Source organism: Myotis daubentonii, chromosome 18 (assembly GCF_963259705.1).
Source record: "Myotis daubentonii chromosome 18, mMyoDau2.1, whole genome shotgun sequence".
Lineage (NCBI taxonomy): Eukaryota > Metazoa > Chordata > Mammalia > Chiroptera > Vespertilionidae > Myotis > Myotis daubentonii.
Window position 1 is genome coordinate 24,192,057 of NC_081857.1, and position 22,278 is coordinate 24,214,334.

General features: G+C 36.5%; 1 protein-coding gene across 5 annotated transcripts in view; it reads left to right on the forward strand.

Annotated features, from left to right (window-relative positions):
• COP1 (COP1 E3 ubiquitin ligase) overlaps nt 1–22,278 on the forward strand; it is a 104,473-nt gene that overhangs the window by 35,911 nt on the left and 46,284 nt on the right. For all 5 annotated transcript variants that reach the window (XR_009449833.1, XM_059673965.1, XM_059673966.1 and 2 more), the window contains 5 exons: nt 736–795; nt 2,823–2,899; nt 9,786–9,843; nt 16,757–16,871; nt 20,464–20,599. Coding sequence is in view for 4 of the 5 variants with exons in the window: in XM_059673965.1 (XP_059529948.1) it covers nt 736–795; nt 2,823–2,899; nt 9,786–9,843; nt 16,757–16,871; nt 20,464–20,599 (446 nt within the window). In the remaining variant the exon portion in view is untranslated. The remainder of the gene's footprint in view (nt 1–735; nt 796–2,822; nt 2,900–9,785; nt 9,844–16,756; nt 16,872–20,463; nt 20,600–22,278) is intronic.

Consider the following 22,278-nt stretch of genomic DNA (forward strand, 5'->3'; position numbering starts at 1 on the left):
ATTTAAATGGCATGGGAAAAGCTTATGAAGCAATAGGTTACAATAGCAAAGGTAAGACATCTTAACTATGTCTTAAAGCTTTTAAGAAGGAAATGTTAAGATGCTATCTTGTGATTGATTTTGGATTGCTTTGTGAGGCTAATTTTTATTTTATTTATTTATTTATTTATTTATTTATTTTTAAATATATTTCTTTATTGATTTCAGAGAGGAAGGGAGAAGGAGAGATAGAAACATCAATGATGAGAGAGAATCATTGATCGGCTGCCTCTTGCACGCCCCCTACTGGGGATCGAGCCCGCAACCCAGGCATGTGCCCTTGGCTGGAATCAAACCTGGGACCCTTCAGTCCGCAGGCTGACGCTCTATCCACTGAGCCAAGCCGGCGAGGGCTAATTTTTATTTTTGAAATGGGTTAACAAGTGACATGCTGACATTACTTGCTGACATTGAAATGAGGTTCTTTGGGTGTCTTGTATTTTTAGTAAGTCGCATTGTCGTTTATCTTTTTATTACAAAGTCAATTCTTACATTTAAAAAGTACATTTTGTTTTCTTATGTATTAAGTCTCTTCATTTACATTTTAACATAATACTTATAGATCCTTTTGTCTACAATTTACCAATAGTGCTTACTTTTCTAGAAATCATTTTTCAAATGTGGAAGTTATTATATAATCTTGGTGCTGTCAAGTATGGTTTGGTTTAGGCTTCTTTTTTTCTCTTTTATCTGCAGCAACTGGAACAGATCCAGAAGGAGCTGAGTGTTTTGGAAGAGGATATTAAAAGAGTGGAAGTAAGATATCAAGAATTTCTCTGGCAATTTTTCAATTTCATGAAATTATCACTTTTCCTTTAAATTGTTGCATTAAATTTATGGGATTGAGCTTCATTATATAAAAAGTAACAGATGTTACTTTAATTCAGCGGTTCACAACCTGCGGGTTGCGACCCCTTTGGGGGTCGAACGACCCTTTCACAGGGGTCGCCTAAGACAAGGGAAAACACATATATAATTACATATTGTTTTTGTGATTAATCACTATGCTTTAATTATGTTCAATTTATAACAATGAAAATACATCCTGCATATCAGATATTTACATTACAATTCATAACAGTAGCAAAATTACAGTTATGAGGTAGCAACGAAAATAATTTTATGGTTGGGGGTTACCACAACATGAGGAACTGTATGAAAGGGTCGCGGCATTAGGAAGGTTGAGAACCACTGTTTTAATTTTAATTGAAAGTGCATTTTTTATAGAAAAAGCATCACTTTTTTGATGATAAATGTATTCTAAATTTGTTTTCACTGCTTTTTATTACGATAATTATTTTGGGGCAGGTTGAAAAAAATTATTCAACTTTATTGTGTGCCTTCATATTAACTTAACTCCCACAAAACCCTCAATTATTAATGTTAAAAGATGTCACAATTCCATTCTTTTACTAAGTAAATATTTTTTAGATATATCTACTGTGCCTTTCTAGGACTAGCATTAATTTAAAGAAAAGATATGAGAATATGTTACCAATAATCTTAAGAATTTATAGTATGCTGGTTTACTTATAGGAATCCATGCGAGGATCTTTGAGAGGCTCATTATCTTTAGCTGTATTTAAATGTACTGTATGTTTTTAATTATTCACAGATGTTATACTTTTCTTTTGCTGATACATGTTAATTGACCTTGAGTTGTACTATCAGTGGAATTTCAGTTTCCATGCGGCATTAACCTATATTGATGTCCCTTGCTTGGCTATATGATTGAACTGAGTTTGGATCAGTCAGAAAAAATTCTGCTTGACTGGATCTTTAGTGGCATTTTAAAATTTGCTATATTTCTATGAATCAATATAGGACATAAAAAGGAAGCCAGGTTGGTATGATTCAGAGGCATAATTTATGCAATAATATTTGATTGGGTGGGGGGTCCTTTTCTTCTGGGTTAATGATCAAAACATAGAGTTTAAGTCTTTATTAAACAAAGCTAAATTGAGTCAAGTGTTACTTTTTGTAATGTTTGCGGAGGATATTTTTAAAGAAGAGACTGACACATTCTGTTCTTTTGCACTTCAGACAATTGAACCTAATGACCCAGTTACCATACTGGCATATTTACTTTAAAATTATCTATAGGTACTCACCTGGATCAGTGGTTAGCCAGGTCACTGTTCACATAATGTACTGTACATCTCATTTAAAATACTGTTGACCCTTGAATATAGATTTGAACAGCACAGATCCACTCACATGCAGGGTTTTCTTTTCAATAAATACTATAAACGTGTTTTCTCTTCCTTGTGATTTTCTTAACAGTTTCTTTTCTCTAGGTTACTTTATTGTAAGACTACAGTATATGATACACAAAATATGTGTTAAATGACTGTTTATGTTATCAGTCAGGCTTCTGGTCACTAGTAGGCTATTATTAGTGACATTTTTAAGGAGTCAAAAGTTATAGCAGTTACATAGGGTGCTTGAGGGTTGGTGCCCCTAACCCCCATGTTGTTCAAGGGTCAACTATATTTACATTTGTCTTTTTTTTTTTTTTTTTTGCATTGGTGGCTTTATTAGTGATAAGTAATATTTATTAAAGAGTATCTAGTTTTTAAAGAATGTGTATCATAGAAAAGGCTTATCTTTTAACTTTTTAGGATACTCTTGCTTTCGCACAGGAAGCCTTGAGAAAGTTGGATGTTGATACAAAAAGTGACTGATAAAAACCTGGGGTTGAAAAATAATATAATATATCTGATTTTGATTTTTACATCTTATGTTTGGAGTACCTACTATAACTCAAATAATTATGCTTTCAGGAAATGAGTGGCTTATACTCTCCTGTCAGTGAGGATAGCACAGTGCCTCAATTTGAAGCTCCTTCACCATCACACAGGTATAAAACTTCAAACTTATAATTGTATAGGATTTATGTTTCAAAATGCACATATGGTACTAGTCCTTGGGAGCCTTTTCCATGTAATGTACGAAATCCCAGAGAAATTACTTTTGGTCATGATCTAGAAATGAGATTCAGATTACCCACCTGTTTCTTTAGTGCTTTGAATTTTCATGCCAGGTACAGTCACTGAGTAGACTATTGTTATATTACGAATTCACTGTTGGATTAAAGGTTTGGTGGATTTCTTAAAATAATGGTAGTTTTAAATATTTTGGAATAAAGTAAAACCTTAAGCTTTTCCATAACTTACTGAATTTTCTTGGGTAGATCACTTCCCCAGATTTAAAATGAGTGCACTAGATAAATTGGTGAGTTTAGATCTCTGTGGCATCTTCTCATAACTCTGTTACTAAGTTAATTAAGTATTCTTTTCTGTATACTCTTTTAGAGCAGGGCTTATATTTGTCTAGCTTGCAACTATTTCCCTAGGTTTTTGAGTGGCTGGCCTCGTTCACTATTTGTGAGGTACAGAAAATATCTGGTTCCTTCTAAAATTCTAGTTGATGAAATAAGTATGACCTAAATTTTTTGCTTGAAATACTTAAAGTAAGAGCAATTTTATCTGTTTTCAACTTGCTAATCCATTTAGGTAAAGGTCCAATAGAAGCTTTTTATTTTATTTTAAAGACTTTTTTATTGATTTTTTTTTTTTTTTTCCTTAGAGAGAGGGGGGGAGACAATGAGCCTGCCACCTGGGCATGTGCCCTGACTGGGAATTGAACCTGCAACCTTTCAGTGCATGCCCAACCCACTGAGGCACATAGGCCAAGGCCAATGGAAACTTTTTAGACAAAGAGTTTAAGGATAACGTGGGTTATCATGCAGGCTAATGCCAATATAAAAGATTATATGAGCCTTCAGAACCTGTCAATTTAGGAAAGCTATTGTAGGTCTAGTTTGGTACGATATGTGGGGAAGGGTACAGGGGATGTTCTAGTTAAAGGGCATTCTGGGATATTTGCTATTTTCCCCATTAACAATTTTATGGAGAGCCTTGTGAATTCTAGTTATTTAGGGGTCTCTTTAGCTATGTAATTCAGATTATTTTTCTCCCAGCTTATTTCAAACTCTTGGGAATGACTCAGTTTCTGTTTTTTTTAAGCTTAGCTTTCACTTTCTAATATACATGGGATCTTTGTCCATGGAATGTTTACTATGTTAGTACATGCAGGAAGGCAAAAGTTGTCATATCCTGAAATATTCACTAATAAACTAATAGTTCCCATTATCATACCCCTCTCCCTCTAATAGTAGCATGTCTTTATATCTATTGTGTTTTCATAGATTTAATGTTAAACCCATGTTACTCAGTCTTTGTTACTCAGTCTCTCACTGATGGCTTTTATTAACATCTAACAAGATAATACATTCATGTAACTGGCTCTGTTCAGTGCTTCTGATGTGCTTGACACTGTTAGATGTTGAATCTAGTTGGCAAAATCCTCCCCTTATGATATTTACCTTTTGGGGGAGTATATGTGTGGAGGTTGGGGAAGATACTAAATAAGCAAATTTATAATGTAGAAGTAGTAGATAACATGTAAGTAGAGCCTCAGGAGGTAAAATTAGGCATACTAGGGATTTGCAAAGATTCTGTTTTAGTTTGGAAAGTCGAGCTTCTCCGAAGAGCTGGCATTTAAGGTGACAAATGATGAAGTGTAAATATGATTGAAAGTCATGGGAGAGTTTTGAGCATGATGTGGTTTAGATGTTAAAATGTGTACTGAGGTTTCCATGTGGAGGTTAGAGAAAAGTTGTGTCGCTTTCAGTCCCCTGCCATTGGAAGCCGGGAGGAAAGTTAGGAAGCATTGCAACAGTCCAGAAGAGAGGAGATGATGGCCTGGATTAGGATTTTAATGGTAGAAGAGATGAAAAGTCGTTGTATTGTAAAATAAAGTAGCATATCTTATAAAAGATATAGGGCTTTCATTAAATTTATGAAAACATTGTTGAAAAATTTGTAAACTAGTATTTAAAGCTATCATCAAAAGCGATTCTGGCAGACTTAAACTGGTGAACAGTTGAAGAAGGGAAAATAGTCCAACATAATATTTTCTTCAAAAGAGTGTTTTGACATTTTATTAAAACAAGTAGTTTTAATATTCTTCAGAGTTTGAGAAAGGCATTTGGAAAAAATGATGTTGCTCTGAAATACTCTTGGAAAATGACCTTTAAGTTTGGGATGTGAAATTGAACATGCTGAGAAGAATGTCTTGTTATACTGTCAATAGTTGATTTTTCCTTATTTTTAAGAAATAATCTGTAATTGCAATTATAACTTTCCCTCATAATTATTAGCTTTATTATTTGCCGCAGTTTTAATTTTTATTTCTCACTCTAATGTTTTGATTTCTTTTAAGCAGGTTTATTATTTTAAAGTCCTGTTTATAGATTCTTTTATTTCTATACTAAGGACCTTCTTTATATGCCAGGTCATTGAATTCTCTATATGATAGATTCTGAGTTTGTAATTAGATTATATATTTAAATGAAAAAAAGAGAAAGACAAGTAGTGGACCTCCTACCCCCAGGATTTTGTATTCTATATACTGTGATCAGCTATAATTACCATATCCAGTCAATTCTCTTCCTACTGCCTTGTTTAAACTCAATATCTCATGGAGTCCAGCAATGATTTTTAACCATCCCCCAAAGCATATTGCCAGAAATTTGATTATGTTTCTTTTCTGTTTAAAATTCTTCGGTGGCTTTCCATTGTATGTAAATTGGTTTAGATCCAGCTCTGTTGCATGGTCTTTTACACTCACCTGTACTCTGCCTACTATTTTTATGGATTAGAATTTAATTCTCAAAACAGGATATTAGGTTACCTTTACATATACTGTTCCTTTTGCCTAGAAGAGCCGTGGGCAAACTACAGCCCGCTTGAAATGAATAAAACTAAAAAAAAAAAAAAAAGACCGTACCCTTTTATGTAATGATGTTTACTTTGAATTTATATTAGTTCACACAAACACTCCATCCATGCTTTTGTTCCGGCCCTCCGGTCCAGTTTAAGAACCCATTGTGGCCCTCGAGTCAAAAAGTTTGCCCACCCCTGGCCTAGAAGCTTCATGGAATCATCTCTTAGGTAGCTTTTCCCCAAGGTTAGATTATTATAAACATATCTTAAGAAATATCTGCTACACCTGCACGGAGAACTTTTGAACACAAATGATGTTTTGCTGTATTTAAAAATATATATTTTTATTGATTTCAGGGAGGGAGAGAGAGATAGAAACATCAATGATGAGAGAGAATCATTGATTGGCTGCCTCCTGCACGCCCCCTACTGAGGATCGAGCCCACAACCCGAACACGTGCCCTTGACCGCTATTAAACTCGGGACCCTTCAGTCCGCAGGCCAACGCTCTATCCAGTGAGCCAAACCAGCTACGGCATGTTTTGCTGTATTTTAATGAAGTTTATTGTGTGGGAAAGTAGTAAAACCAGTTGATTGTTTTATTGTTGGGAGTACATGGGATATTCACCTTAACTCTAACCCTGTACTATGCAAACGTGTTGAATTTGGTGTTATAGGCGATGGAGGATCATTTAAGAATTTTACAGAAATTTTAACTTGAGCTAAAACAAAAACACAAAACACAGAAATCAAACTTCCTTGGCAACAATAGAGAGGTTACTCTTCCTATATCTGTAATTTCTCATTAAATTGATAGGTAATAGGCATATATAGCAAGTTATGAAAACCATTTTGAACCAGTACACTTTCTTTATTTAGAATATTTGAAGAATTTATTCTTAGTCACTCAGCCAGTTTTGGGATTGTATCAGACATGTATAAAACACTGTTTTAGGCACTGGGAATACAGTTGTGAATATGACAGACCTAGAACCCTGCTATCATAGTTCCACAGCTTATAGAATGGAAAATAAGTTATGCTGGCAAATCAATTATTCTGCTTAAAATATGGTATAAATAGACTTTCAGTTTCAAGAGTTAAAATAATCAAAATGACTTTAGCTAAAACTTTAGTAATCATATTTGATTAATAGGCATTTCAGGATTTTTAAAAAACTTCTTTAGGTTCTTGCCCTAACTGGTTTGGCTCGGTGGATAGAGCGTCGGCCTACGGACTGAAGGGTACCAGGTTTGATTCCGGTCAAGGGCATGTACCTTGGTTGCGGGCATATCTCCAATAGGGGGTGTGCAGGAGGCAGCTGATCGATGTTTCTCTCTCATCGATGTTTCTAACTCTATCCCTCTCCCTTCCTCTCGGTAAACAATCAATAAAATATATTAAAAAACAAACAAACAAACAACTTCTTTAGGTTCTTGTTATAAGCTGGAATTGACACTGGTCAATGAAGCTATTGACAATTCCTTCCAATTCTGAATTCTGAGGTATGAATAGGCCATATTTCAATAAACATGTCCTCAGGGAGGATTAAAAAAAAAGGGGGCAGAATTAGGTTTATTTTTCAGATTTCTTCTGTCACAGTCTGTATGCAATAATAAAATTTTCTTAGTGAATAAAAGTAAAACGATATAAAAATAAATTTCAAACTGCAGATATTACTACTAAAGTACCATTTAAAACTTGTAATATCAATACCTCAACAAATTGATGAATATTTTTTAACTGAATTTATTGGGGTGACATTGGTTAATAAAATTATATAGGTTTCAAGTGTACAATTCTCTAATACATCATCTGTATATTGTGTTCACCACTCCAAGTCAAATCTCTATCACCATTTATCCCCTGCTTACTCTCTTCTACCTGCCCTCACCTCCCTTGTTCCTCTAGTAATCACCATACTGTTGTCTGTGTCAGATGAATATTTTTTATACACACTAATATATCAGTATCATTGTTCAGATTTGTGGTCAAAGAAATCTGAATTATAACACCATAAAAAGTCACATCTAGAAATTTCTCTGTTCTTTTGACCTCTACATACACAGCTACATGATTTTATTAATGTTTATACAAATGCTAGGGGAATGGATTTTATTAGTAAAAGTAACATTTTTGAATGCCTGGCATATCCTTATTTTTAGCCCTATTAGCCCTGGATGGAGTATACTGAAAATAGCATGTGATCTTGTCATACTCTGTGCAAGGAATGTGGACATGAATTATATTTCATCAAAAGAAACCCATTTTGAGAGAACCCATTATGTGTTAATTCTTCAATTTTTAGTGTAAGTGCTTAGAAGGCTCTTTCTTGTATAATTAAGTCTTACTATAGAAACAGTTAACACAATGAATTAAGATCTAGTAATATGTGTTGCTTTTGAAAAAGACTACTGTGAAGACAGTTCCATCTGATTTATTATATTTTTTTAAATGTGAGGTTCAATGTTATTGACTAATTTTATTACTAGAGGGTAAAATTAATTAAATTTTTACCATTTTTTGGCATTGCACTGAGAACTTAACATATTTATTTAAATCTCATATCTCTCTGAAGTGTCTAACTCATTTAATAGATAGAGAAACTAGAGACCAAATTAACATTAGTAACTTACCCAGAGTCATTTAGCTGGTATGGGATGAAATTCAAACCCACTTTGTGCTCTTAAGAGTGCCTCTTATGTTACAACCTTTGAGGTTATTTGAGTACTAACCTAAAATAATGATTATGTGTATTTGTGCAGAGAGAACCATTTTAATACCCTCAATTGCTTAAATTTATTAGAGTAGACAAGAATGTAAATATTTTTATAGTAGAAATAAGGAAGAAGAGTTTTTAAAATGTAAATAACTATTGGTTTATGATGGCTGGTATATATGTTGTGCCATTTTCAGGTGCTAATAGTTTTCATAAGCTAGTTTATTTTGTTTAAAGATAGGAAGGGAGTGAAAGTAATGAAGTGATAAGATAGAAATGGCAAGATAGTCTGGACTTCTAGAGGTTTTTCTTGTGTTAAGTAAGAGAATGCACACACCATATAACCAAATGTAAAGAACCAATGCAGAAAGCAAATTATGTTTGGCCAGAGCAGAGAAAACTGGTGCGTAGGTTTTGGGTACGAACGAAAGATTATTGGTATTCTACCATTTATTTTATTCTTTTGATAGCTTTCTTTCATGTGAGATGATTATAACATTTTGGACCTGGAAAGGGACTATATATGTAATAAAGATAAGTTAGTTCCCACTCATCTCACTTTGTAGATAGGAAACTGAGTGGTTTCTTCTTTTTATTTTTTAAATAGTTTTATTGATTTCAGAGAGGAAGCAAGAGGGAGAGAGAGGTAGAAACAAATAAAGTGAGCTAATCTTCAATTAGCTGCCTCTTGCATGCCCCACACTGGGGATCGAGCCTGCAACCCAGGCATGTGCCCTGACTAGGAATCGAACAGTGACCTCCTGATCCACACAGGTGGATGCTCTACCACTGAGTCACGCCATCAGGCAAAACTGAATGGTTTTAAAGTACTTGTCGAAGGACACATAGCTCTTTACTGCATAGCAGTATCTGTTTACCATCGCTTTTGATCACGTGCTTGTGCTCTTTTCCCAATACTCTTCTGTACATGGGGTTTCAAACAACTTATTAACATCTGAAAACCAAATTGAAGCAATTACATCTGTGTATGCACCTGTCCTCTGATTATTTTTTATTGATATTCCTTCATGGTGTGCATGTTTAAGGTGGTGGGGTAAAGGGATAACTTGTTTAAATATTTGCTGATTTTTTTGTTTGCTTAGTCTAATTAAATTATTGGCAATAGATATTTTATTTGCTTAGAAATTATAAATGTTGGATTCACATATTTTAGTTTTGCTTTTTTTCTTGATAAAATAATATAAACACTGAAATCACATTTTTTCTCTTTTTTTTGCAGTAGTATTATTGATTCCACGGAATACAGCCAACCTCCAGGTTTCAGTGGCAGTTCTCAGGTAAATTATACGCTTACAAATATGTTTTGGTGGTACTATGAATATAATAATTTGAATTGTAAAATCATATTGGTTTACTGTAATGTCCTGTCATAAAGATTTCTGTTTTGAATGCTGTGACATTGATTGGGACTTGAATAGGTCTGATGCATAATCAGCTATTTATTTGCTCATCAGTGATGAGTTAAAAATATATTTTTTTAACATGCTGGTAATGGTAACATCAGACCTTGAGAAGAATTAAATACTGTAAGAGGAAATTATGAATAATTAGGATATTGTTTCTCTCAGAGATAAGAAAGTAATCTGTTGATGAATTGCTCATCATTAAGTTGAAACCTTATACTTTTCTGTGGAAAGTAAACTACAGGTTTAAGTAAAATACACTCTAGCTTCACCTCTTTTCTAATTAACTAGAGGCTTGGTGCATGAAAATTCATGCACTGGAGGGGGGTTCCCCTCAGCCCTGCCTGCCCCCTCTCACAGTCTGGGAGCCCTCAGGGGCAGGAGACGACCCGGTGATCAGGGGAAGATGACGCCCCATCACACCTCTGCTGCTGCCACTGCTGGCAGCAGGAGCCTTGGCTGGCCCTGGTTACCTGAGCCTCGTGCGGGCTGGGCAGCCAACATCCGAAGCTTGCCTGCGCCTCGGGCCGGCCCTGGGTGGCTGGGGTACTGAGGGAACTGGGGGACTCTGGAGGCAGGCAGGCGGAGCGTGGGCCCTCCTGCGGGCGGGCTTGGCCTTGCCACATGCCTGCCGCCCTGGTGGGGTTGAGGGGACCTGGCGTCACCATCTTGTGGCTGTGGGCACCGCCATCTTTGAGGTCATGGCAGTAAATTAGCGTATTCCCTCAATTAGATAGGATTGTTATGATCATTTAGACACTTTAGTCTCTTCATCTGTGACTTAGGAATGCTGATATTTGTCAAATCTAATTTTGAGGCCAGATCTTTTTTTAAAAAAGTTTCTGTATTAAAATAATTTTAGACTTAGAGAAAAGTTACAAGAGTGATAAAAAAGCATTCCTTTATATTCTTTATCCAGGTTATCCAAATGTTAATATTTAATTACATTTGTTTTATTCTCATTCTGTCTTACTACATACACATATAATTTTTGTGTGGATTGTTTGAACAAGGTACAGACATAATGTTCCTTTGCCTCTAAATACTTCAGTGTGTATTTCCTCAAATCAAGTATATTGTCTCATGATTATAATATAATTTTAAAATTCAGGAAGTTGGCATTGATATAGAGTTATTATCTAACTTCTATATTTTATTCAGATTTTAAAAATGGTCTTAATATTATCCTTTTAGTAAGAGCAAAAAATGAGGTGTTTTTAAATTTGTGTTCATTTGTATATTCACTTTATGTAATAATGTAGTTATTTTTATCATAGTGAAAAGCAAATCTTTTGGATCATCTTTTTCCATTACTTAGATAACTACCTTTGTGTAACTACTCTGCACTTCTTGTATTATCTTCATATGCATGCATGTATTTGGCCTATTCTTTTTTTCTAGTAAGTTTATACATTGGTTTGTATCTATTCTTGAACAACCATGAAAACACCAGATTTGGATGTAACCATTGGAATTTATGTAAAGCAAAACTGTAAGAAACTTTAAAAAATTGATTAAAACTTAAACATGGGTGTGTGATTTAAAAATTTAGTTCAAGAAGTAATTAAAGTAGTAATAATAGTAGCTAGGTAATGTTTATTTTTGTACTTGCTATTCATGGACACTGCTCAAAGTACTTTACATGTATTAACTAATCCTTAGAACTTCCTATAAGATAAGTACTATTCCTATTATTTCCTATTTTATTTAGGAGGAAACTGGGGCACAAAGAAGTTAATAGATAGCCTAAGGTTACATAACTAATAAGAGGAGGAAACTGAGATTTTTAACTCAAGCATTATGGCTTTAGAGCCTATGCTTTCAAATACGCATTTATCCAACCAACAGATTTTTTATTTTTATTTTTTTGAGTACCTGCTATTTATCAGGCACTATTTTAGGTTCTGGGGATGCATTGTTGAACAAAAACGAAACAGATAAAAATCTTGAGTAACCAAGTTTCCAATCTAGTTGGAGAGATACTAATAAGTTATCCTTGAACAAAGAGAAGGTGAGGGAGCAAGCTCCATGCTTAACGCTGAGAAGTTCCAGGCAGAGAGATAATGAGTAAATAAGCCCTGAGGTAGGAGAATGCCTGACATCGTCCAGAAGTGAACAAGGGAGAGAAAAGTAGAAATGAGGTAAAAATATAACAAAGTTCCACTTGGTGCATGACTTCTCATGCATTATAAAGACTTGATTTTTCATTGAGTTAGATCAGTTAAATGGGCACTTGTCTCACTTTTTACTTTGCATGAAAGGATTATCTACACTAAAAGAGAAACATGCAAATTGGTGTCACTCTGATACACCCACCAGCCAATCAGGATGAGCATGCAAATCAACCCAACAAAGATGGCGGTTAATTTGCATATGCAGGCACAGAGTGAAGACTGAAGGCTCCGCCTGAGCGAAGACTGAAGACAAGACGACTGAAGACTGAAGAGGCTTGGCTTCTCTGCTGCGGTTGGAGTGGAGAAGCCTCAAGGTCTGGCTTCTCTGCTGCGGCTGGAGCGAAGACCTGGGTTCCGGGTGCCGGAGGAAACTGGGGCCGGAAGCCAGGGGATGGAAAGCCTATTGCACGAATCTCTTCGTGCAATGAGCCTCTAGTCCTATATAATAAAAGGCTAGTATGCAAACTGACTGAACGGCGGAATGACCAGTCACTATGACACTCACTGAACACCAGGGGGCAGACGCTCAATGCAAGAGCTGCTCCCTGGTGGTCAGTGCGCTACCCCAGGGGGAGCAACGCTCAGCCAGAAGCCCAGCTCACGGCTGATGAGCGCAGTAGCAGTGGTGGGAGCCCCACCTGCCTCCACGGCAGCATTAAGGATGTCCGACTGCTGGCTTAGGCCCACTCCCCTGAGGACTCATGGACTGCGAGAGGGCGCAGGTTGGGTTGAGGGGGGGACCCCCCCCCCCGAGTGCACAAATTTCATGCACTGGGCCTCTAGTAAATTGATAATATTTCTGTAGCATTTAGAAAAATGGATTGACTGCATTTTCTATATTCAAACCCTAAATAAATACTATTTAGACAGAGACAGACAACTTGGAAGTGAGTAAACGAAATACTTTCCTAAATGCCTTTGTGTCAAAGAGTAGTTTTAGATGCTTGCTACAAACAGTTAGAAAAATAGTGCTAGTGAAAATACTGAATATCAAAATTTATGAAATGTGATCAGAATTGTCCTCAAAAATTTACATCCTTAAATGGATTCTTTTTTTCTTCTTCTTTTTAATGAATGAAAGTAAATGAACTAGGCTTTCAACTCAAGAAGCTGGGAAAGGCTACAGATGGTAAAAACAGAGCAAAATACAAAAAGAGCTCAAATACAGTAAAATGTTTTGTGTGGGTTTTTAAATATGTTTTTATTGATTTCAGAGAGAGGATGGGAGAAGGGGAGAGAGAACCATCAATGATGAGAGAGAATCATTGTTCGGCTGCCTCTTGCATACTCCATACTGGATCGAGCCTGCAATGCAGTCATGTGCCAGGAATGGAACCAGGAATGGAACCATGGAATGGAACCATGACCACCTGGTTCATGGGTTGATGCTCAACCACTGAGACACATCAGCCGGGCTTCAGTAAAATGTTTTTTATTTTTTTAAATATATTTTTATTGATTTTTTACAGAGAGGAAGGGAGAGGGATAGAGGGTTAGAAACATCGATGAGAGAGAAACATTGATCAGCTGCCTCCTGCACACTCCCCACTGGGTATGTGCCCGCAACCAAGGTACATGCCCTTGACTGGAATCGAACCTGGGACCCTTCAGTCCGCAGGCCGACGCTCCATCCACTGAGCCAAACCGGTCAGGGCTTCTTTTTTTTTTTTTTTTAAAGTAAAATGTTTTAATACATAATTGAAGTTGGCTATTATAATATTGAGCAGATTAAAATAATTTAATGCTGAAGCTAATAAAATTCCAACCTTAAATGTATAATTTTAAATAAAATAAAATAAATAGATTTAAAAATATTATAGAACTACTAGAGACCCAACGCATGAAATTCATGTGTGGGTACAGTCCCTAGGCCTGGCCTGTGATCAGGGCCATCTTCCCCAGCAGCCAGCCCCGTACCCCGCTGCCACCCACCCCCCAGTTCCCCATTCACCATTGGGCAATCGGAACCTGCCAGCTGGGTGGAGGGACCAAGAGGTAGGCCATTCCCACCCGCTCGCCAGCCCCACCCTTCGCGCGTCGCTCTCTGTGTGTGGGGTGACCGGCGGGGTCGGGGCCTTGGCCTGGCACCACCCACATCCCCCGCCACCCACCCCTGGATCCCCATTCACATCAGAGATCGGAGCCTGCTGGTCGGCGGGGAGGGACCAAGAGGTGGTCAGTGCGCCTCATAGCAACTGGTCGAGCAGTCATTCTGCCTGTTCCACCATTCAGTCGATTTGCATATTACTCTTTTATAAAAATAGACTTGAATATACCAGTTACTGTAAGTATTAATTTAGTGCAATTGGATAAAAAAAATCTCAAGAATATTTTTAAGGGTGTGCAGAGTGACCAACTGACTAATTAATTGATAGAATGAATGATTCAGAGGAATAATTATGATGGCATTCATCCAATAAGTTATTAAATGTATTCTGAGACTGCTATAGCCAAATGAGCACAAAAGAAATTTGAATGCCAACTGAAAGGTAATTAAGAGTTTAGCCTGTGGTGAAGGTTGGTCAGTGCAGATTAGTGGTGAAATGGAAGATGACTGATCAGCTCCCCCTACACGCCCCACACTGGGAATCAAGCCCAAACCCTGGGCATGTGCCTGACTGGGAATCAAACTGTGACTTCCTGGTTCATAGGTTGACGCTCAGCCACTGAGCCATGCACGCCGGGCTCATATTTTTGATGAAAGTTCCAAATGGGGTAAAATAAAATAGCCAAAGAACAACAAAGCTAGAGTTGTCACACTTCCTGATTTGAAACTTTGATATTACAAAGCTACAAGTAATCAGAAGAGTATGATATTAGCATAAAAGCAGATACATAGATCAAACATTGATGTGTATGCCAAATGACCCTCACTTCCTCTCCTAGGTATAAAATCTAGAGAAGCTCTCGCACCTATGCATCAAGAGACATACAAAGATGCCCTTAAAAGCAAAAACAAAAACCATAGAAATATATCAAATGTATATAAAATGAACGACTGATTCAAGCACTGCTTTAAAATATGATTGTTACCTACCATCTAATTTGAGCAAGGGTTCATGTTAGTGTTTTATTCATAATAATGCCTTAATATTTCTTAATACATTTGCAGTTGTGGCATAGTTATTGGTGAACTTATGTCATCTCTCAAGGTCTGATGTTTCTTATGTCTGTATTTGTTTCTTTGCCTCAAGCATAATTGATAATAACCACTGTGGAAGAATTGTCTTATTCTTTCAGTTAACATGGTTTAGGTAATATTATATATAGTTGACCCTTGAACAATGCGGGGGACCACACATTTTATGTTATTATATACTAAAGGCCTGGTGCACAAATTCATGCACCAGTCGGGTCCTTTGGGCTGGCCTGTGGGATTGGGCCGAAACTGGCTCTCCGACAATCCCCAAGAGTTCCTGGATTGTGAGAGGGCGCAGGCCAGGTCGAGGGACTCCACTGGTGCACAATCAGGGTCAGGGAAGGATGCGGGAGGTTGGTCAGCCAGGGAGGGATTGTGGGAGGGCTCCAGGGCGTGTCCGGCTCGTCTCACTCAGTCCTGATTGGCCAGACCCCAGCAGCAAGCTAACCTACCAGTCGGAGTGTCTGCCCCCTGGTGGTCAGTGCATGTCATAGTGAGCGGTTGAGCAACCTTAGCATATCATTAGCATATTACGTTTTAATTGGTTGAACGGACGACAGGACACTTAACATATAGGCTTTTATTATATAAGATATTATATACTATATTCTTACAATAAAGTAAGGTAGAAAAAAGAAAATATTCTACAAAAATCATAGGAAAGAGAAAATACATTTACAATATTTATTGGCGGGGAAATTTGCATTTAAGTGAATCTGTGCAGTTCAAGCCTGTGTTGTTCAAGGGTCAACTGTATTTTTTATAGGAATTATATGCCAATATATTTCAGGTTTGTTGTCTTTGTCTATATATATGTGTTTTAGTCTGATTTTCTAAAATATATGTCAAACTATTTAGTGCATGCATATTACTGCCCCTTACTCATATTCAATTTTAACTTAAATACATATTCTGTACAGTCAAGCACTGTTCCTGTTTTTCAAAGGGTTAAAGGCTACAACATAGGGATGATGGAAAATAGTTTTCTTTTGATGATTGTCTTCTAACAATTTCTACATATTAAAATTCGTAAAATTCTAAATTTTAGAATGGCAGTTATAATGGATTTTATCTTTACTTATTTTGGAGAACTGAAAGAAGCTTCTTGTCTTACATAATAATAAAAGCATAATATGCTAATTAGAGTGTCCTTCCGGATGACCTTCCGGACGAAGCTGGGGCTGCAAGGGAAGCTTGGGTCCCAGATGCCAGAGGGAAGCTGATGCCGGCAGCCAGGAGAAGGAAGACCCACTCTTGCATGAATTTTGTGCATAGGGCCTCCAGTATTTTTTATAAAATTGGCCTTAAGAACCTATATTTTCACTTTAAGTAAAAAAATTAGAAAATGTGTAAGAACTATGGGTTTTTACCATTAGTAATTATTTTAATGTGATGAACTTTTGAAGTTAGTTATTCTGTGCAGAAAGTATGTTTTTTTCTGAGTTATGAATGTATTTTCTTGTTATCACCTTAGACTAAGAAACAGCCTTGGTATAACAGCACTTTAGCTTCAAGACGAAAACGACTCACTGCTCATTTTGAAGACTTAGAGCAATGTTACTTTTCTACAAGGATGTCTCGTATCTCAGGTACAAATTCAGGACTTCATTAATTTTTAAACTTTTAATTATATTTTTTATATTTTTATACACCCCAGTGACCAGACATTCCAAATTAAATACATAATCATCCCAATAAAATATCTCAAATTTAAATTTCAGATCCATCTTTACCTTCCTGTTCTGGATTTAAGGAAAGTCCTATTTATAAAGCAAAAGTGTGTATTTTTGACATAGGTTATCAGAGCGTTGTAAAGGTTCTTAGAGATTTTGGAGACCATTGCTTTCCCGTAGCTAGTTTTGTTCTCTTTCTGTATTTGGAATTTTTAATCTTTATATAGTGAACTATATAAAGTTAAAAAAAACACAGCCATATATATGTAGATAGCAAAAATAAGTTCCATTCAGTTGCCTTTATTATTCAACATTTATTAAATTCTAAGCACTGTCTTCTGTGCTAAGAATGAAAAGCTGTAAGAACGGTTTTATTGTCAAGGAGTAGTTTAAATGTAGTGGGAGAATGCAACAGGTAAATTGTATGGGATAATGTATGTTATATAAATATGCAAAGGGTATTATGAGAAGAGAGAAGAGTATCTCTCCCAGCTTTGGTATTGGGAAAATGTAAGAGGGAATAATTGCTGTAGGGATTTCTGAAGAGTTGTATTTAGTCCAGGCTAGTATTAATTAATTAAAAAAGGTAAGCAAAAACATGTTCAAAGTAGAGGAAATAACTTATGCAAAGACATGGATGTGATAGTATAAGATATTTTATTGCTTATTGTTAGCTCTCTGATCTTTAGCTTTTCTTGGCATCTTTGCTCACCAATTAAGTTGGGCCATTAATACCAGTCCTACGGGTTTTTGTTTTGTTTTTCAGTTTTTAAGTGAGGTATATAATTTACAGTGATCGGTGATAAGTTGGATGCTCAGTTAATTCATGTCATTTGTGGTACACCTGCTCAAGTTGAGAGCCACTAAGGATACAAATGTCCGCTATTTTATTAGTTGTTAAAAATTTGGCCTTGGTTTTCTCTTGAATGGGCATGTTTGTATTATAATTTGCACATTACTTCAAGCATATGTTCCTTTGGACAAATATGCCTCAGGATTGATGGTAGAGGAAAAAAATACTAGATTTATATAGGATTTTTCCTATGAAAAGTAAGGGGAAGCCAAACTCTGTTGATAAGTATGTTTGAAATTAACAATCAATTAATATACAGGTGGAAAAATTTTATTTTCTTGCCTCAAAATTGAGTCCTTTATTGAGCCTCTGTAATTCTATATAATCCTATACAATAAAAGGCTAATATGTAAATCAACCGAATGGCAAAACGACTGGTTACTATGATGCACACCTGGCCACCAGAGGGCAGACTCTCAACATGGGAACTGCCCCCTGGTGGTCAGTGTGCTCCCACAGGGGGAGCACCGCTCAGCCAGAAGCCCTGAGCCAGGCTCATGGCTGGGAAGCGCACAACAGTGGCAGGAACCTCTCCCACCTCTGCGGCACTGCTAAGGATGTCCGACTGATGGCCTAGGCCCAACTGTCATCATCACCGTGGCATCGCCCTAAGCTGTCCGTCGGACATCTCCTTAGGGCTCCCAGACTGTGAGAGGGTGCAGGCCGGGCTGAGGGACCTACCTGAGTGCACGAATTTCGTGCAGCGGGCCTCTAGTAGTCTATAAATTGCAACAGGTAGCTGTTAATTTGAAAGTGTTTTGAGACTTACATTCTGATTGACAGAAGGAAGGTTCATGTTAGCCCTTTCAGATGGCAAGTGGCAGACATTAAAAAAAAGATCAGAAAGATTGGGCTAGGCCAGTGGTCGGCAAACCGCGGCTTGGCAAACCACAGCTAGCAAGCCACATGCGGCTCTTTGGCCCCTTGAGTGTGGCTCTTCCACAAAATACCGGCTCTTCCACAAAATACCAACTTCTAGGCCTGGGCCACAAAGTTTCAGTCACACTTTACGTGCGCGCCTGCACGTGGTATTTTGTGGAAGAGCCACACTCAGGGGGCCAAAGAGCCACATGTGGCTCACGAGCCGCAGTTTGCCAACCACGGGGCTAGGCTATTGCTATTAATAATTTTTAACTAATTAGCAGCATAGGCATGCTGTAGGATGGTAAAGGTAATCACAAACCAATTTAATTTATTTTGGGGATTTAAGTAGAATGATAAGTGAAGACCAAGAGGAAGGTTAGATTTTTATTTTTGTGAACATGGTGTATTATACCTAATACACATTGTCTTTAGTTTTTAGGAATCTCAAGCTTATCTTGTCAGATGTGCACATTGACTACACTAATCATATTGGTGAATATGAAGTTCCTTTTAGGGTACTTAAAAGTTTGGTTGTTCTTTTGTATATTTTCAAATGAGAATCCGTCCTACATCCCTTTTCCCCACTTTTTATTTTCACCTATGAAAATGAAAGATCAAGATTAAGAAATTAATGCCTTGGTTCTCAATTGTAATTGAAAGAGGAGGTAAATTATAAAGCATTAGAAGAGGTAAAAGAGACACTGAATAGATACACTTTTATAAAATAACCTGTAATTAAGACAGGAGAGGTGATATGCTAGCAGATATGTATGGATGTTCATAAGCCAATCAAGGAAATAAAATTCTACCTTTTTATAACCACATAAGTAAAATTTAATTCCTATACTTTCATATACAGAAATGACTATTTTTAGTATTTTCTTTATTCGGTTGAAAATACGTGTTAATGTAATTAATGATGGCATGATGCAACCCTAGAAAAGGATTATGGTCTTCAACAGAACACACATTCTATTTTTTTAAAAATATTTTTATTAATTTCGGAGAGGAAGGAAGAGGGAGAGAGGGATAGAAACATCAAAGATGAGAGAGAATCATTGATTGGCTGCCTCCTGCACACCCCACACTGGTGATCAAGCCCTGACCCAGAATTGAACTGTGACCTCCTGGTTCATAAATCAATGATCAACCACTGAGCCATGTCTGCTGGGCAGAATACACATTCTTAAATACTTGTGAATTTTATGTACTTAGGGATTGATGTAAAATGAGAAAGAATAGATTAGCATTAAAATAAATTTTAAATGAACAAAGTAACTGCCTTCCCAGTATTTATTACATCATTCACAATAATAGGATTATATATGAAAAGAACTAATTAACTGTTACATCTAAACCGCTTTATGATAATTGATTTTTTTTGAGAACCAATTAACTGTACCTTCAAACCACTTTGTAGTACAGTTGATTTTTTTTTTTACAATAACCTATGTTTTACTTATAATTTGTTAAATTTCCTGAGGATAATTTTTGTGTAGCAGGAGCCTTATCTCAATAACATTATGATATTTCATGCTAGTTTGTTCCTTTTGCTGTTTTTAGAATATAAATACTACAAATTGGACCCTTTTAATGTAGATTGTTAATGAATTGGCTAAGTTTTAAATCTTTAAAGGGTTATTAAAATTGAAAGATCAGCTAAGTTTTCAATCTCTTTAGCCCTCAGTCTCTTCATCTCAAGAATGGGAAGAATTGTTGTATTTAAAATATTATTCTTAATTTGTGACTATTGCTCTTGGATGTTGCAGTTATTTTATTTTATTTATATAGATGACAGTCGAACAGCAAGCCAGTTGGATGAATTTCAGGAATGTTTGTCCAAGTTTACTCGATATAATTCAGTACGACCTTTGGCTACTCTGTCATATGCTAGTGATCTCTATAATGGTTCCAGCATAGTCTCTAGGTAAGTACTGGGCATCACTCCACTATTTATTTCCTTTTGCAAGAGTATCTAGAATTTAATTGAATTTGAGAAGCGGTTATAGTGTTATGGTTAAGACTCTTATGTTCTGCAGTCAATTGCCTGCCAATTTTTAGTTCTTTGGTCTTAGGCCAGTTTTCACTCTCTTTAACCATTAGTTTCTTCATCTCAAGAATGGGATGATTAATAGTATTCACCGCATAGGGTTGCAGTTGTGTTCTTATAATGTCCTTGACTGGTTTGGTGAGAAGGTATGCTGTCCTCATAAGTGCTTCCTCTTATTCAGTTTTCTGGACATGTTTGTAAAGAATTGGTATTATTTCTTCCTTATATTTGAGAATTCTCCAGTGAAGCAATCTTGGCCTTGAGTTTTCTCTGGGGGAAAACTTTTAAATACAAATTTAATTTTTAATATATGTAGGGCTAACCAAATATCCATTTCTTCTTGATTGAGCATATTTTTAGTTTGTCTTTTAAGGAATTTGTCCATTTCACTTAGGTTGTTGAATTTGTTTGTGAACAAGTGTTTATAATATTCCTTTATTATCCTTTTAATATCTTTAAATTCTGTAATGATGCTCACCTCTCATTCCTGGTATTGGAAATTTGTCTCACCCACCCCGCCCCTCACTTAGTAGTCTGGTTTAGAAGTTTATTAATTTTATTTATCTTCTTCAGGAGCCAGCTCTTGGTTTATTGATACCCTCTATTTTTCTGCTCTCTGTTTTATCGATTTCTACTCTTTATTGCCTTTTTTGCTTTCTTTAGGTTTAATTTGCCCTTATCTTTTTGTTTCTTTATTGTAGATAATTTGTGCCGGGGTTCTTGTCCCAGCATCAAGAAGGGTTCAGGAATTTGGAGAAGGCTGTGCGTAGATTTTAAATAAGAGTCCAGAGACGAAGTATAATTTTGAAAGGCATTTGGGGGTCAGAGGAGCTTAGCTAAAGGAGCTAACATCCAAGATCTAAATTCTCAGGTCTCCTCATCCCAGGGCCCCATGCTTTTTATTCACACAATATGTCCTGAGGCGAGGCAGTGATATACACTTCAAAGGGTCAGGGTTTCAGTACAGAGTCCATTGTCAGAATGGGGGAATTAGCCTAAGGCTGTTCAGGTGTTTGGCTAGTAGGAGGCAATAACATGTAGATTAAGATGCCCTTTAAGTGTCTGTCAGCCAAGAATCAATTTAATGTATCCTATTCATGTTTGGGGAAATGCCTTCAGCCATTCCCAGATGCAGCCCTGCTGTCTTGCTGGAATTTGTCTCCAGCAATTTGTTACAAATTTTCCTACTAGCACTGCATTGGCTGCATGCCACAGATTTTGATGTGATATCTCTTTTCTCCAAAATATTTTTATTATGGTAAATACACATACCACAAAATTTGCCATCTTAACAAGTTACTATTCAGTGATATTAAATACATTCCTAACTAATACTGTGCTACTGTCACCACCATCCATCTCCTTAATACTTGACATGTAAAACTGAAAGTCGGGGCCCATTGAAAAAATAACTCCTCATTTTCCCCATTCACCAGTCTTGACAACCACCATTCTACTTTCTGTCTCTCTGATTTTGACTAAGTATCCCATATAAGTATAATTAGGCAATATTTTTAATAACATTTCTGAAAGAAAAATTTCCAATATTCAAGCTT